The sequence below is a fragment of the Carettochelys insculpta genome, chromosome 23 (assembly GCF_033958435.1).
Source record: "Carettochelys insculpta isolate YL-2023 chromosome 23, ASM3395843v1, whole genome shotgun sequence".
In the NCBI taxonomy this organism is placed as follows: Eukaryota; Metazoa; Chordata; order Testudines; family Carettochelyidae; genus Carettochelys; species Carettochelys insculpta.
This window is the reverse complement of record NC_134159.1, coordinates 3,531,165-3,546,071: the sequence shown is the minus strand read 5'-3', so window position 1 is coordinate 3,546,071 and position 14,907 is coordinate 3,531,165. Positions and strand designations below refer to the sequence as shown.

The 14,907-nt window shown below is 53.2% G+C and overlaps 1 protein-coding gene across 3 annotated transcripts in view; it reads right to left on the bottom strand.

Moving 5' to 3' along the window:
• EPHB2 (EPH receptor B2) overlaps nt 1-14,907 on the bottom strand; it is a 224,150-nt gene that overhangs the window by 20,221 nt on the left and 189,022 nt on the right. The window contains exons 8-12 of one of the 3 annotated variants that reach the window (XM_074975904.1): nt 14,579-14,687; nt 13,849-13,916; nt 11,790-11,912; nt 10,953-11,200; nt 10,130-10,345 (exon numbers count right to left, since the gene is read on the bottom strand). In XM_074975904.1, coding sequence (XP_074832005.1) covers nt 10,130-10,345; nt 10,953-11,200; nt 11,790-11,912; nt 13,849-13,916; nt 14,579-14,687 — 764 coding nt within the window. Of the gene's footprint in view, nt 1-10,129; nt 10,346-10,952; nt 11,201-11,789; nt 11,913-13,472; nt 13,603-13,848; nt 13,917-14,578; nt 14,688-14,907 lie in introns of those variants that run through there. The other 2 variants (XM_074975905.1, XM_074975906.1) reach the window with 2 other exon arrangements.

Here is a 14,907-nt window from a genome sequence, read left to right as displayed (position 1 = left end):
CCGTCAAAGTGCAGTGTGCTGTAAACATATGAATTGAGGACAAGGTGGCTGCCCTACAGATGTCCTGGATAGGCACCTGCATCACATGCGCCACAGATGATGCCTGCGCTCTCTTGGTGTGCGCCCTAACTGGAGGAGAAGGAACCCCTGCAAGCCTGTAACGCTCCTTGATGTATGTCACTATCCAGGAGGAAATCCGCTGGGAGGAGACCAGAAGGCCCTTCATCCTATCAGCAACTGCCACAAAGAGTTGCTGTGTTCTTCTAAAGGGCCTAGTCCTATCCATATAGGATGCCAGTGCCCTCCTAACATCCAAGGTATGTAAAACATTCCTCCCTCAGGGGAGGCAGGGGGCTTTGGGTAAAATACCGGTAGGGAAATATCTTGGTTAAGATGAAACATGGAGACCACCTTACGCAAAAATGCAGGTGAGGTTTCAGCCTAACCTTATCCTTGCGAAACACTGTGTATGAGGGGTCCACTGAAAGTGCCTTCAACTCAGATATCTTCCTCGCTCAGGTGATTGCCACCAGAAATGCTGTTTTGTAACTCAGAAGCAGCAGGGAGCCAGAGGTTCAAAGGGGCCTCCATAAGCTTGGCTAACACCAAATTGAGGTCCCATGGGGGCAGTGGCGCCTGAACCTGGGGCTTGATTCTTTCTAAACCTTTCAGAAACCTTTTGACCATGGGGCCTGAGAACACAGAAGATGTTCCACGACCCGGGTGAAAGGCGAAGATAGCAGCAAAATGCACCCTAACCGAGGAGAGGGACAATCCTCCTGTACCAGACCCCATAGTTAATCTAAAAATCAACGGGATGGAGGCTTGTGAGGGAGATCGCGCTCTGTGAGACACCCACACCAAAAACCTTTTCCACCTAGCCAAGTAAGTCACCCTCGTGGAGGGTTTTCTACTGTTTAACAATAGTTCCTTTATGGGATCTGAACAGGCCAGCTCATGGTCCCTCAGACACAGAGCAATCATGCTGTGAGGTGCAGTGACTGGGGATTGGGATGTGGCAGCCTTCCCTCTTGCTGCGTCAGCAAGTCTGGCCGGATCAGCCACGTCATCGGCTTGCGGATCAACAGGTGCAGGAGGGTTGAGTACCAGGGCCCATGCTGGTGCCACCAAGATGATCAATGCACCTTCTGAGCGAATCTGGAGGAGGATCCTCTGAACTAGCGGGATGGGAGGGAACGCAGACATCAGCCTGACTGACCAGGAGACACTGAAGGTGTCTGCCCAGGACCCCGGGTTCTGATTGCGGTAGGAGCAAAACATTCCACGTTTTGCATTGCGGTGGAAGGTGAACAGGTCCACCTGGGGATACCCCCACCTCTGGAAAATAGAATGAACGACCTCCAGGTGGAGAGACAGCTTGTGATCTGTAAAGGACCTGCTGAGTTGGTCCACCAGTGAAGTGTGCACTGGCAGGTAAAGGGCCCGTAGCACGTTGTTGTGCTGTACACAGAAATCCCAGAGCACCATAGCCTCGTGACACACGGGAGGGGAGCATGCACCCCTGTTTGCTGATCTTGTACGTTGCTGTTGTGTGGTCTGTACTGACTGACACACAATGCCCCACCAGACTGGCCTTGAAAGTCACACGTGCTCGTCTGATGGCCCTGAGCTCCCTCATGTTTACATGGAGCCGAAGGTCCACCACACTCCAAAGAGCCTGGGTTCGTAGCTGACCCAGGTGTGCTCTGCACCCCCGGTCCGAAGCGTCCATTGCTAGGCAAAGTGAGGGCTGCTGGGCGGCAAAGGAGACTCCTGGGAGGACGACCCCCTTGGCCAACTCCCAGTGCAGGATTGACAAAGTCTGTGTGGGCACCGTAACCACCAAGTCTAAACTGTCTCTAACAGGGCAATACGGCGATGACAGCCACAGCTGTGGAGGGCACATCTTTAATCTGCCGTGCTGTATCACGAAGGTGCACGCTGCCATGTGACCCAGCAAACGCAGGCAGCACCTGGCTGTCGTGGTGGAAACTGCCAGGATGTCTCAGACGATGGCCCCCATGGACCTGAACCTGTGGTCCGGCAGGAACGCCCTGGCACACCTGGCGTCCAGCCATGCCCCTACAAACTCTGTTGACTGAGGCAGGATCAACACCAACTTTGCCTCGTTGATCAAGAGACCGAGGCATACAAAGGTTTGATGGATCAACTGCCCACGATGAATCACCCGCACCCCTGGCCTGCGTAGGGATGCTGCTACTACCACTGTGCATTTGGTGAAGACGCTTGGGGCGACAGACAGACCGAAAGGCAGGACTGTGAACTGACAGTGGTTCTCATCTGCCACGAACCCGAGAAACCTCCTCTGAGGAGGGTAGACTGAAATACGGGAACGTGCCCTGTAAGTTGAGAGACGCAAACCAATCCCCCCACTCCAGCACTGGGAGTGTGAGACCCAGGGATATCATATTAAACTTTATCTTTTTCACAAACTAGTTGAGACCTCTTAGGTCCAGGATGGGTCTCAAGCCCCCCTTTGGTTTTGGAACTAGGAAATACTAGGAATAAACCCCCTGTAGCCTGAATCTGGGAGGAACTTCTATGTCTCCAGAACCCAGGAGGGATTGCCATTCCTGCAGGAACGAGATCTCATGAGAGGGGTCCCTGGTGGCCCTGAAGCTGTTGGCCTGAATGGTGCCTGCCCGTCCTGTTCCACCATCTACTGCCGTCCCTTTGCGGCTGCGGAAACTGTCTTTGCTGAGGACGGGGTAAAAATGCCTGCTTTGGCTGGCAGGTGTATGCAGGCCCGAGGAGGGGAGGGTGGCCCTAGAGTCTTTCAGACTTCACAGTCTTTTCTCTCTCTCATCTAAAAATAGGGTAGGGCCATCAAAGGGGAGGCCCTGGATCGTCTCTTGGACCTCATGAGGCAGGCCAGAAACCTGCAACCAAGCCCCACTGCGCACTGCCACTCCGGAGACCATAACCCTTGTGGCAGCATCTGCAGCATCCAATGCTGCCCGCAGGGCCGCCCTTGAAATCAGTTTGTTCTCCTGCACCACAGCTGTGAAGTCCTGCTTGGGTTCTGGTGGCACCATCTCAGAGCGCCTGGACAGGACACTGTCTGTGCTATAAGCACACCTCCTAACCCGAGCCTGCTGGTTAGCAAGTCTTAATTGCAACCCTCCTGTTGACTAGACTTTCCTCCCATAGACATCCAAGCATTAGGTTCTCTATTTTTTGGGGAGGGACCCTGGAACCCTTGGTGCTGTCTGTGGTTAGCAGCATCCACTATCTGGGAGTCAGGTGGGGGATGCACGCACAAATGTTCATTGCCCTGGGATAGGACAAAGTACCATCTCTCATTCCTATGGGCTGTAGGAAAGGTGGAAGCAGGGGTCTGCCAGACCATTTTAGCCGTAGTGGTAATGGTTTTGATTATGGGCAAAGCCACCCTGGTGGGGCTTGCGGAGGACAAAACGTCCATGACAGGGTCCATTTCATCCCAGACCTCCTCCGTTTGCACCCTGAAGTTTTGAGCCACTCTCCTAAGGAGCTGTTGAAAAGCCCTGCCTTTCTCCAATACAGGTGAGGCTGCCACCACCTCACCCGTATCGTCTGAGTGATGACTATAGTGCCTACGATGGCTTTGGTGTGACCTTCTTGAGCTCCCGCTCTGTCTGGAGCTCGAGGAAAGAGAGTCTGACTCCGACACCAATTCAGCAGCGGATGACCATGGCAGGGCCATGATCATGGTGCCGATGTCATGCGCACCATGGACGGTGCCAGTGCCGGAGTATAGGGCACCTGAAACTGACCCGCAGTCTGCTGGGCTGGCATGGAAGTGCTTGGCAGCGAATATGGTGTCAGTGCAGGTGTTGATGTGAGTGCAGGGGTTGGCACCAGTGTCACGTCCATGGGCCCGGATCGCTCCGTTTCACTGCTACAACGCCTGTCTTCCACGGCCAGAGAAGGACCAGGCACCGTCATCTGTAGAAGTCCTTGTGCTGTTCGAAACATCTCCAGTGAGGGCAAGTCCAGCGTCTGCAGGCTCCAGCTCCACACCGGCTTCAATGGATGTGCTCCTGCCCCTCAGCAGTGCGTACCGGAGCCTTGGACGTGAGTCCGCTCCACTTCGACTTCAGCGAGCGATGCCTCTTGTGCCTCCTCCTCTTCACTGGCATGGGAGATGGACTCTGATGGCGCAGAGAAGGCACCGGTGCCCGTACCTGCTGCCGGCGCCGGGAGTCCTTAGGCAGCACCGTGGTTGCACTTCGCACAGAGGAGGCTCCACTCCGCTCCTGCTGGAGACCCTTGCGGCTTAAGAGCCGCCTCCGTTAAGGGGACTTTAAGGCGTTGGGCCCCATCTTTCCAAGTTCTGGGCTTAATGACCTTACAAATTGGACAGCAATCACGCAAGCGGCCTTCCCCCAAGCAAATCAAACGGGCTGAATGGGGGTCACTTTTGGGCACACATTTGCTGCATTTTGAACAAGTCCTAAAGCCTGGGAAGCCAGGCACTCCCCAGCACCGAAGGGGACACAAAGCCCCACCTCGGCTATTAGTTAAAACACTAACTATCAAGTACTGAACTATTTACACTGCAATAGGCTACTAGCTAAAGATTTGGGCAGACAAAGCAAGAGCTCCAACAACCTGCAGTGCGGTGAGAAGGAACTGAGCGTGTGGAGGCGGGTGTTGGGCGGTGCATATATTGGTTGCCATATTGGCGCTACTCCAGGGGGTACCGCACCGACCCTATGGCTGCTGGCTAGAGCAAAAAGCTTCCGGCGACTGGGCGTGTGCCCGTGCACAACCAGCTTGGAATGGACATGAGCAATCACTCGAAGAAGAATTGCACCCTTCTGTCTTCCATCAGCCAAGTAAGGCAAATACTCCTGAGCAGCACTGAGTCGCTGTAAAACACAACACTTCTCTCTGCAGGACAGCCGACGTTCCCATTCTTCTGCTGTTACCCTGCAGTCACCCTGGGCCCAAGGAATGTCCAGTTTGGCACTTCTCCAGTCCAGCTGGGACTGGGGCCAGAAGGCAACGGCACACAGTAGTGAATGCCATCTCTCGCCTTTCCGACAGGTGCACTCCTGGTGTCGCCCCTTGGCTGAGTGGCTGTTACTCGCGCATGAGCCCCAGGCCCAAGCAAGAGCATTTGCCTTGTCCCTCTGCAAGCCTGGCAAATACCATTAGAGAGAGAACTCAAGTTTGGGCCTGGAAGTCAAGACTGAGTCAAGTCCAGGTCTGATCCGGCCACATGTGCTCAGATCTCTAAACAAAAAGAGGGAAACAGGCCTTGCTCACACTAGAGCAGTGCTAGGAAAGAGTTCCAGTCGCTGGCAGTCTTCTGAATGTCTCATATGACCAGGCCTTTGGGTTCTCTCTCTCTCTCTCTCGTTGCACAAAAGGTGTCTTTTCTGCAGCAAGAGACAGAGAGAGAGCCCAAAGGCTCCCGCAAAATCTGGGGGGATGCAAAGGTTCCTGTTAACAAAGACAGATGGTGACAGCCACAGGCTCCATCTCCAGAGGACTCTCCTCTTAGGTCCCTCCTCCAAGAAGACAGTGGAGCTGCGACTCTAAAACTAGATATGTGCCTGAAGTCAGCAGCAAGGATCCATTTTTGCGGGTGCACATCGGTACTAACAAAACTGCTTCCTACAATACCTCTGCGACTATATGTGACTTCAGGGAACTCCGAAGCATGCTGATGCAGAAGAACAGCCAAATGGTCCTCCCAGAGACCCTTTCTCTACAAGGAGTGAAGGAAGACAGAAGGCTCTGGAAGTGAATCAGTTGCGGTTGCCTCATCTCAAAAAAGATACACTGGCATTGGAAAAGGGTCAGAAAAGGGTAACAAAAACCATGAGGGGTTTGGAACAGGTGCCATACGAAGAAAGGCTAAAAAGACAAAGATTTTTAAAATTAGAAAGGAGGAGACTGAGGAGGGGTAGGAGAGAGGTCTATAAAATCACGACAGGTGTGGAGAAAGTGAATAAGGAGAAGTTATTTACTTGTTCCCAAATGGAAGAAGTAGGGGGTCACCAAATGAATTAGTGGGCAGCAGGTTTAAAGCTAACAAAAGGAAGGTTTTCTTCCTTCTGCAGTGTGTAGCAGGCCTGTGGAACTCCTGGCCAGAGGAAGTTGTGAAGACCAGGACTTTAGCAAGGCTCAAAAGAGAATGAGATGGATTCATGGAGGTTCAGTTCATCGGTGGATATTGGCCCAAACGCATAGGAATGGTGTCTCTAGCCTTTGTTTGTCAAAGGTTGGACACAGATGATAGGAGAGGGATCGCTCAATGACTACCTGGTCTGTTCACTCCCTCTGAAGCAACTGGCATTGGCTACTGTTGGAAGACAAGATCCTGGGCTCAACAAACCTTTGGTCTGACCCAGTGTGGCCATTCTTATGTTCTTAATCGCAGTCTAGGTATGTAGTGGACGGCTTCAGTTTGGTGGAACATTTTCCCAACTGCTATGAGAGCCGGGCTGTATAGTTTGGAAGGCCTCCAACTGAGTCAAAGGGGAACTGATCCTCCAGAGGATGGGCTGGCTTGAGCGATCAGGAAGGTGTTAAACTAGTAACAAAAGGGGAGGAACAAACGAATTCTTATTTAGCACAAAACCAAGAGGTTGAGAACAAAATCAACCAAGACACCAAAGGACACGAAGAGAAGAAAAATTCTCATTTGCTCATGCACCAACCCTAGGAGCCTCAGCAATAAACAGGATGAATCTGAACTGCTCATTTATAGCATACTTTTGATTTCAGTGACATTGCAGAAATCTGGTGGGATAATTCACATAATCAGAATGTTAAAATCAATGCTTACAACCTATTTCCAAAGTCTCAGAGTGGATGGGGAGTAGCACCATGCACATTAAATACACTGCCTGTTTCTGAGTCACAAGCGCCTTGGAAGCAATTATCTTGAATGCTTATGGATCCAGGTTCTAACAGATGGGGGTGCTAACTGCCATCTGCTACAGACCATCAAAGCACAAAATAGAACAGGATCCTGCCTCCCTCTCCACCGTTCTACAATGTTTAGGAAAAAAGCTGTGCTGTCATTGGGACTTCAGAAGCTATGACTTAGGCAGGAGATTTCATTTGGCCAGTATTAGAACAGCTGTGGAATCGCCAAATATCATTAATGACAATCTCCTCTCTCAGAAAAGTGTTGCATCCCCCCAAAAGCACCCCTTATTAGACCTTATTGTGACAGAAACCGAGGGACTGATCACAGAATTGAAGATTAGCAGAAGCTAAGGTGATCATGGGCTTGATTATATTTCTTAAACACAAACTGAATAAAGTCCAAAGTCCTACTGTTGAGGCTTTAAAACAGCTGAAAACACTTATGAGACAAATAAAGTTGTAAGCAAACATTAATTAGAAAAATGTTAATGATAATTGGGAATTGTTTGAAAATACTAGATACTGAAAAGCCGACAATCGCATTATTTAGGAAAAAAGCCAAACTGCTTAAAAAACAGCCTGTCTTAGAGAGGAAGAGAAATCAGGTATAAAAATCTCTAACAACTGGAAAAAAAGGAAGTTGATAATAATGAATATAAATTAGAATTTGAAAATTGTAGAAAATTGACAAGGGAAGCAAAAGGACACAAGTGCTGTATGGTCAACAAAGTGAAGAACAATATGTTTTTAAAGTATATTAGGGACAATATGAATCCTGACAATAGTATAGGATGATTACTAGATGGAAATGGTGGAGCTGTCAATAATAATGCAGAAAAAGAAGTGTAAGATAAATATTTTTGTTCAGAATTTGGGAAATTTCCAGCTGATATAGTTATACAATTAAAAAATAAAGAAATACTTTCCATTCCAACAGCAAATAAGGAAGATGTTGAAAAGGAGCTTTGAAAGCCAGACAGTTTAAAATAAGCACATCCTGATAACTTACTCCCAAAAGGAGCTTTCTGAACTGTGCATGTTGATATTCCACTTCTTGGGAAAATGGGAAAGTTCCAGACGACTGGAAAAAAGGCGAACGTGGGGCCAATATTTAATAAGCATTTAACAGGATGAAAGACTCAACGAGTTCAGTCCGATTATCTTAGCAAAGAGTATTAAGGGCCATATATAACTACATGGGGAAGAGATATTTATTAATCAAAGGTCCTTTGCTCTAGGAAGCAAAGGTATAACAAGGCCCAATGGCTCAAAGTTGAAGCTATGCAAATTCAGATTGGAAATAAGAGATACATATTTAACAGTGAGAGTAATTTGTCCCAGGAATAATTTACTGAGGATTGAAGTGAATTTTCCATTATTGGAACATCTTTAATCAAGATTGGATGTTATTTTCTAAAACAGATGACCTAGCTCAAAGCAGAATTAATTCAGGGAAGTCCTGTGGCCCAACACAGAAATCAGATCAGACAGATAATCACAATGGTTCCTTCTGGCTTTATAATCTATGCTACTATGACGATGAAAAATGCATTTCAGCCAACAGCTGGGGGACTTATTCCAGCGCAGTTATGCAGCCTGCAAATTAGCAAGGAAGAGAGTAAACATCTGCATGGCCAAATGCACCTTGTTCACTGACATTAACAGTGCAGCGAAGTTTTAATTATTCATGACACTTCTCTGAGTCCAGGAAATATACTGTAGTCTCAGACCTCGGTAACGTGAGACGTCAGCACTGTGCTGCTTCTGCTAATAAAGCTTTGCTGAGAAGTATGAAGAAACTGGGGGCATTATTTGTGGGGGGTTTTCGGGTTGTGGGTTAGTACAGTGGAGAAGGTAGCGGAAGCAATCTCAGACCCATTAGAAATCAACTCCAAGAGCTCATTGAGCAAGGTGAAGCACCAGAGGACTGACGAAGGACAAAAGTAGCACCTACAGGGAGCAAACAGGGCCTGGGAAATTACAGACCAGTCAACATAACTTCAATTCGTGGAAAGGGACTGAAGCAAATTGTTAACAACATGTCAGCACCAAGAGGGTAACAAGTAGCAGCCAGCACAGACGTTGAGAACAAATCATGCCAAACTAACCTAATCTCCTTCTTTAACGGGGTTACTTAGACAAGTGGATAAGGGAAAGAGTGGGCATGGTAAATCTGGATTTTAGTCAGCGTTTTCACATAGGCCCACATGAAATCTGCAACAGCAGACAAGGGAAATATAGTCTAGAGGTTTGCAGAACCCGTTGAAAACCTTTGCTCAAAGAGTAGCTATGAATGGTTTGCTATCAAACAGGAAGTAAACATTTGGTGGTGACCAACAAGAATCTGTCATTGGTCAAGACTAATCAATATTTCCACAATAACTTGGACAATGGGCTGGGGAATATTCTTCTACAATCAGCGATGTGCAGGTGGGAAGTGTTGCCAGCACTTTGGAGGACAGGATTAGAATTCAAAGCAGCCTGAAGAAGTGGGTCTTTCCCACGAAAGCTCATCACCTAATAAATAATATTGTTGGTCTTTAAAGTGCTGCAGGACTGCATTTTTTGCTTTGTGAAAATACAGACTAACCTGGCTACCTCTCTGAGGCCGTCAGGGATGGCCACCTGGCCTCATACCACCAGGCTGGACTCGATGACCTCTTGAGGACCCTTCCAGCCCTGAATTTCTCCGATTCAGTGAATTCTCTCCTGCCCCTGGCTTCCCCTGTTATTTAGAAGATGCTGTCCTTCGAAGAAGCTAGTGGTATCTTATTTCAGGATTTCTTCTCAGCACTGTGTCTTGTGCACCAGGCTGCCGTTTTAGGGCATTAGCTAAGGGCAGAGATGTCGGTTGACGTGTGTTGCCTCATGAACAGCTGGAGCAGCAAGGTGAGTAACAGTAAAGCAAAGACAGAAACTGAACAGACATCCTAGTTCCAGGATTCTCTTACAAGGCTGCTGTGACAGACCCGCCTGCCGCTAGCTCCACATCACCATTCCCCCGGCTACCCCTCTGAGCGTGGGCCAGGCTGTCAGATAAAATGCACGGTGGTGGGTGTGCATGTCCTGTCATGCTCTGAATAAATCCCCACTGGGTGCAGGACTTCGGCCATCCTGAGACAGCTCCTCCCTCTAGTCCTGCCTGCTTTGCATTTCCTGGCTGTGCCATTCTGCCCTTTCCTACATGCAGGGCCTCTTCCCGCCACCCATCCCCCTGCACTGGAGATGGGAGCAGCTTTACCAGTGCACTGGTGTAGGTGGGATCGGAGGTATCATCCTCCAGGAAACGGGACAGGCCGAAGTCAGACACCTTGCAGACCAGGTTGCTGTTGACGAGGATGTTGCGGGCAGCCAGGTCCCGGTGCACGTAGTTCATGTCGGCCAGGTACTTCATGCCGGCGGCAATGCCCCTCAGCATGCCCACGAGCTGGATCACAGTGAACTGCCCGTCGTTTTGCTGAGGAGGGAAAGGAAACGTGCAAATGGGACAAGGGGGTTCGCACGTCCCTCCAGCTTGGGGCCAGGGAAACTGGCGTGCGGCCACGGCACGACCTGTCTGGAGCCCCGCAAGGAGTCAACAGCACTCAGGCCTAGGCCCCAGGAGCCCTGGGTCTCTGCCCCAGAACTCAGCTGCTCTCCTGCGATCCCAGGAGAGTCGTCAGCCATTTCTGTTGCGATGAGAGGCAGGGTGCTGCTGCCTGAGGGGGCTGTGGCCTGTGTGCCCCAGTGATCTGAAACACAGCGGGCCTGTGGGGCTCCGGGGCCCCTGGTCACCTCCACTCCTGCCCGACCACCACAGCCTTCTCCTGCCGGAGCGCCTCCCAGGCCTGAGCCCTTCCCTGGCAGCTGAGGGAAAGGGGGCCAGGGTGCGGTGGGACACGCCCCCTCAGAGCAGTGCTCTCTGGCAGCGCTGCCCCACTCGGGCACTTAAGACGATGAATTCTCCACCTCGGTGGGCCGAGGCATGGAATGGGTTAGCTCGAGCGGGTTGAGGCTGACTGCAGCGAGGCGCTGCATCTCCCTCCCGCCCGGCAGCCCCTCTGCCCCGTCCCAGCACCACCTACCCGGAGAAAGGAGTCCAGAGAGCCGTTCTCCATGAACTCGGTGATGATCATGACCGGGGTGCTCTTGGTGACCACGCCCTCCAGGTGGATAACGTTGGGGTGGTCGAACTGCCCCATGATGCTGGCCTCGCTCAGGAAGTCCCGCCTCTGCTTCTCCGTGTAACCCGCCTTCAGGGTTTTGATGGCCACAAAGATCTCTCTCTTGCCAGGCAGCTTGAGGTGCCCGCTGCACACCTCCCCGAACTCCCCTGAGGCGGGCGAGAGCCCGGGTCACATGCTGCTGGCACACCCGGGCTCTGCCCAGCTGTTCCAACGCTTGGCATGGGGACCCGGGCTCTCCCACTCCTCCGAACACACCACCCTGCCCTGCCTACGACCCCACGCACGCCCCTCCCCAGCACATGTCCCCCTGCCTGCCCCTCCCCCACACATGGCCCGGCGCACGTCCCCCTGCCTGCCCCTCCCTCGCACAGCCCTTCCCCACACACAGCCCGGTGCACGTCCCCAGGCACACCCTTCCCCCGTGCCCCTCCCCCATGCACGGTCCCCTGCACAAACCCCTCTGTGCATGGGCCCCTCCTCTGCACACTCCCCCAAGCTCTCCCCACCCTCCATGCTCCCCCTATCTGTGCACGGTCCTACGCATGCCTCTCCCCTGCACAAGGGTCCACATGCATCCCACTCCCACACACGGCACCACGTGTGCCTCTCCCAGCTAGCAGAACATGCAGGGGCTGGCCCCATGCCTCTGCTAACGGGCACAGCTACTTCCCCATCTCACTGGCTGAAGCTGCTCTGCAATCTCCTCCAGCCCCTGCAGGCCGCTGCCCAGCCTACCTGCTCCGATCACCTGCTCGATTTTGACACAGGAGATGTCAATTTCTTTTGCAAATTCCCTGACAGCCTCATTGGGGTCCTCATAGGTGAAGGGGTCGATGTAAATCTTCATCCCAGGAGTCACTGCGAAGAGGTGGAAGGGCACAGTCAGACAGACAGAGGTTGGCGGGGGGTGGTAACCAGACAGCAAGAAGTGCACACAAAGGGAAGGAGAAGCCATGGGAGATGTTACTGGTTTCGCAAGCTAAATAGGAAAGACGTTTTTGTAACCACCGTACTGTTCGCACCAAATCTTGTGCCAAGTGTCGCGTCCAATGAACGCTGGCAAGTCACTGAATCGGCTGATGCTGCTTGTTCACCTATATCGTGTGTGCGCGCGAAGCTGGGGGTCTCGGCTCTGCATTTGTAGTTAAAGGAGTTACTTCTGCAAGAACACAGTGGGAGGCAGGGCAATCTCCTGCGAAGAATGCCAGCCAGGGAAAGCCGAGTGGATTCCAACCCACAGCCCAGGAACGCTGTGGGGAGCTGCTGTCTGACCATGTGGTCAAGGGCAGAATGCCCCAACGAAGGAAGGACAGGTGCCCTGATCATGTGGTTCTGTACTGGGGACATGACCGAAAGCAGGTTTTCCCCTCTACATGGAAAGAGTCCGTAAAAAGAGAACCCTGGCAGACACCACCTTGTTCTCAGTCCTCAGCTTCAGCTCCATCTTGTGAGCAGAAACATCCCTGCTATGAACTGAGCCTGAATGGACTGGGGGACCCATCCTCCAAAGGATGCAATTTCAGAGACTTGCAAGATAGCAGCCAACATCATCAGCTGCGGCCTGCATCAAAGGGTTTATAATCAGCATGTGCAATTTAACCACTTTACTCATTTGTCTCTCTCACCTTTCTTTTACTAATAAACCTTTAGATGTTAGATTCCGAAGGACTGGCCCAGGGCGATCTTTTGGGTGAGACCTAGGCAGTTACTGACCTGGGGATGTGGCTGGTTCATCTGGGGGCTGGGAAGACCGATGTGGATTTGGCAAGACTGGTTTTCATAACCTCTCATCTAAGTCAGGAGGGGTATTGGTTTGGGCACAGGAGCTGCTGGAGAGCCTGTGGGATTTGCTTGTGAGCCCCCCTGCTGGCCAGGAAGGCAGCAGAGGTGCTTTTGGGGACAGGCGTGTTTCGACCCAGAGGAGGTGGGCTGCTGTAAGTGGCCTGAATGCAAGCAATTTGCACAAGCTTGGCTCTCTTAGCAGTGCCCGGGAAACCTCCTGCGTATTGCACCACGTCTGCCTGTTCGCATGTCTGTGTGCAAGGGAGACATGCAGCTGCCGCAGGTCGGGGCACACTCTGAACCCAGCCCAAAGTGTGCAGGAGACAGGCCTGTGGAGAAGCGCCAGTATTCACAGGCCCCAGGAGCTCCTTGTTTGGTGAGCACAGAGCCTCAGCAGTGTGTTCTCCCAGCACTGAGCACAGGGCTCACCAGCCCCGAGGTGCCAGGATCCCAGGCCAAAGAAGCTATTTGCAAACAATGAAAGTGGTTAAATACACTTCCCCCACCACAGATTCTCCGGCAGCTTGACCAGCAGCTACACCCTGACGAAACCCCCCTTTCCCCAGAGAGATTGACAGGGCCTGACAGAGACAGCCACAGTCTGCTCACCGTGCCCCCAGAGGAGTCGGGTGGGCTCAGGCTTCCGTCCCCGCTCCTGGGGTCTCACAGCAACATTGGTTCTGAGAAGGGGCTCAAACTGTGAACCCCAGGCTCACAGGGACACAGACGGTGCTAAGCCACTAGGTTCACTCCAGGGACCAGCAAGCTGCCAAATTAATTCCAGCTCCTCAATCAAACAGTTGGGTTCCTGGTGAAGACCCCCCACGCGGCTCCTTAAAAGGCCCCTGGGTCCCCTGGTGCCCATCTCCCAGGCGGCTGATGAGCCGGGGGAGGCTCCTGCTCAGACCGGCCAGGCCTTCGGGTTTGGCAGCGCCGCACATGGCCGGAGAGAGGGGAGCTGACGGAAGCGGGGAGGGGCGCCCGGCCCAGCCCGGCGCGGCGCAGCACGTACTGTGGCCACTGGTGTAGTGCTGCAGCTTGTCAGTGTACTCGGAGTCGGCGCGCTCGAAGCCCCGTCTTCTGAAAGGAAAGTGAGCGCTGAGAGGAGAGGAGAGGAGAGGGGCGGGGGCGGCAGGTGCGCCAGGCACAGGGCACGTCAGCACGGTGCCATGCCACCGGGCCCGTGCAGGGCTGCTGCTGTCCTTCCCCCTGCTGGCCCTCACCCCGTATGTCCCCCACCCCCCACCGCCCTCCCCCTCCCCCGCCCCAGCTGCCCTCTGCCTCCACCTCCCCCACCTGCTGCCCTTCCTGCCCTCTGCCATCCCCTCCCCCTGCCCCGTCTGCCCTCCACTCCCCACCTGCCCTCTGCCTCCACCTACCCCACCTGCCGCCCTTCCTGCCCTCTGCCATCCCCTCCCTCTGTCCCGCCTGCCCTCTGCCCTCCCCTCCCCCACCCTAACTGCCCTCTGCCTCCACCTCCCCCACCCCGCCTGCCCTGTGCCATCCCCTCCCCCAGCCCCGGCTGCCTTCTGCCCCCACCCGCCACCTGGCCCATCCTCTGCCTCCACCTCCCACACCGTGCCCACCCTCTGCCCTCCTCACCCCCACCCCACCTGCTCTCTGCCCCCACACCCTCATCTACCCACGCCAAGCAGGTTGGGCCCTACCATCACCTGGCCACCCAGGCTCAGAGCAGTGGGGCTGCCCCTTGGCCGTGCGTGCCACGCTCCCTGGTGACCCACCTGTTGCACACAATGATGATGACGACCACGGCGATGAGGAACACCAGGCCGGCGGCGGAGGAGCCGATGATGAGGGGCAGCTTCTCCTGGACGCTGGTTTGGTATTCAGCTGGCACATGGGATGGAAAGGACCCATTACTGAGCTGTGAGCCCCCCGCAGGTCTCACACTCACAACTAGGGAGGGGGAAACAGTCCCCCACAGTGCCAGGGGAGGAGGAACGTGAGTCTCCTGCCCCATCCTTGGCTCGGCGTGGGCGGGAATAAAGCAAATCCCAGCTTGGCAGGAACCCGTGTGCTCACTGCTCTTCCTCTGCTCCCTTGAGCCCTG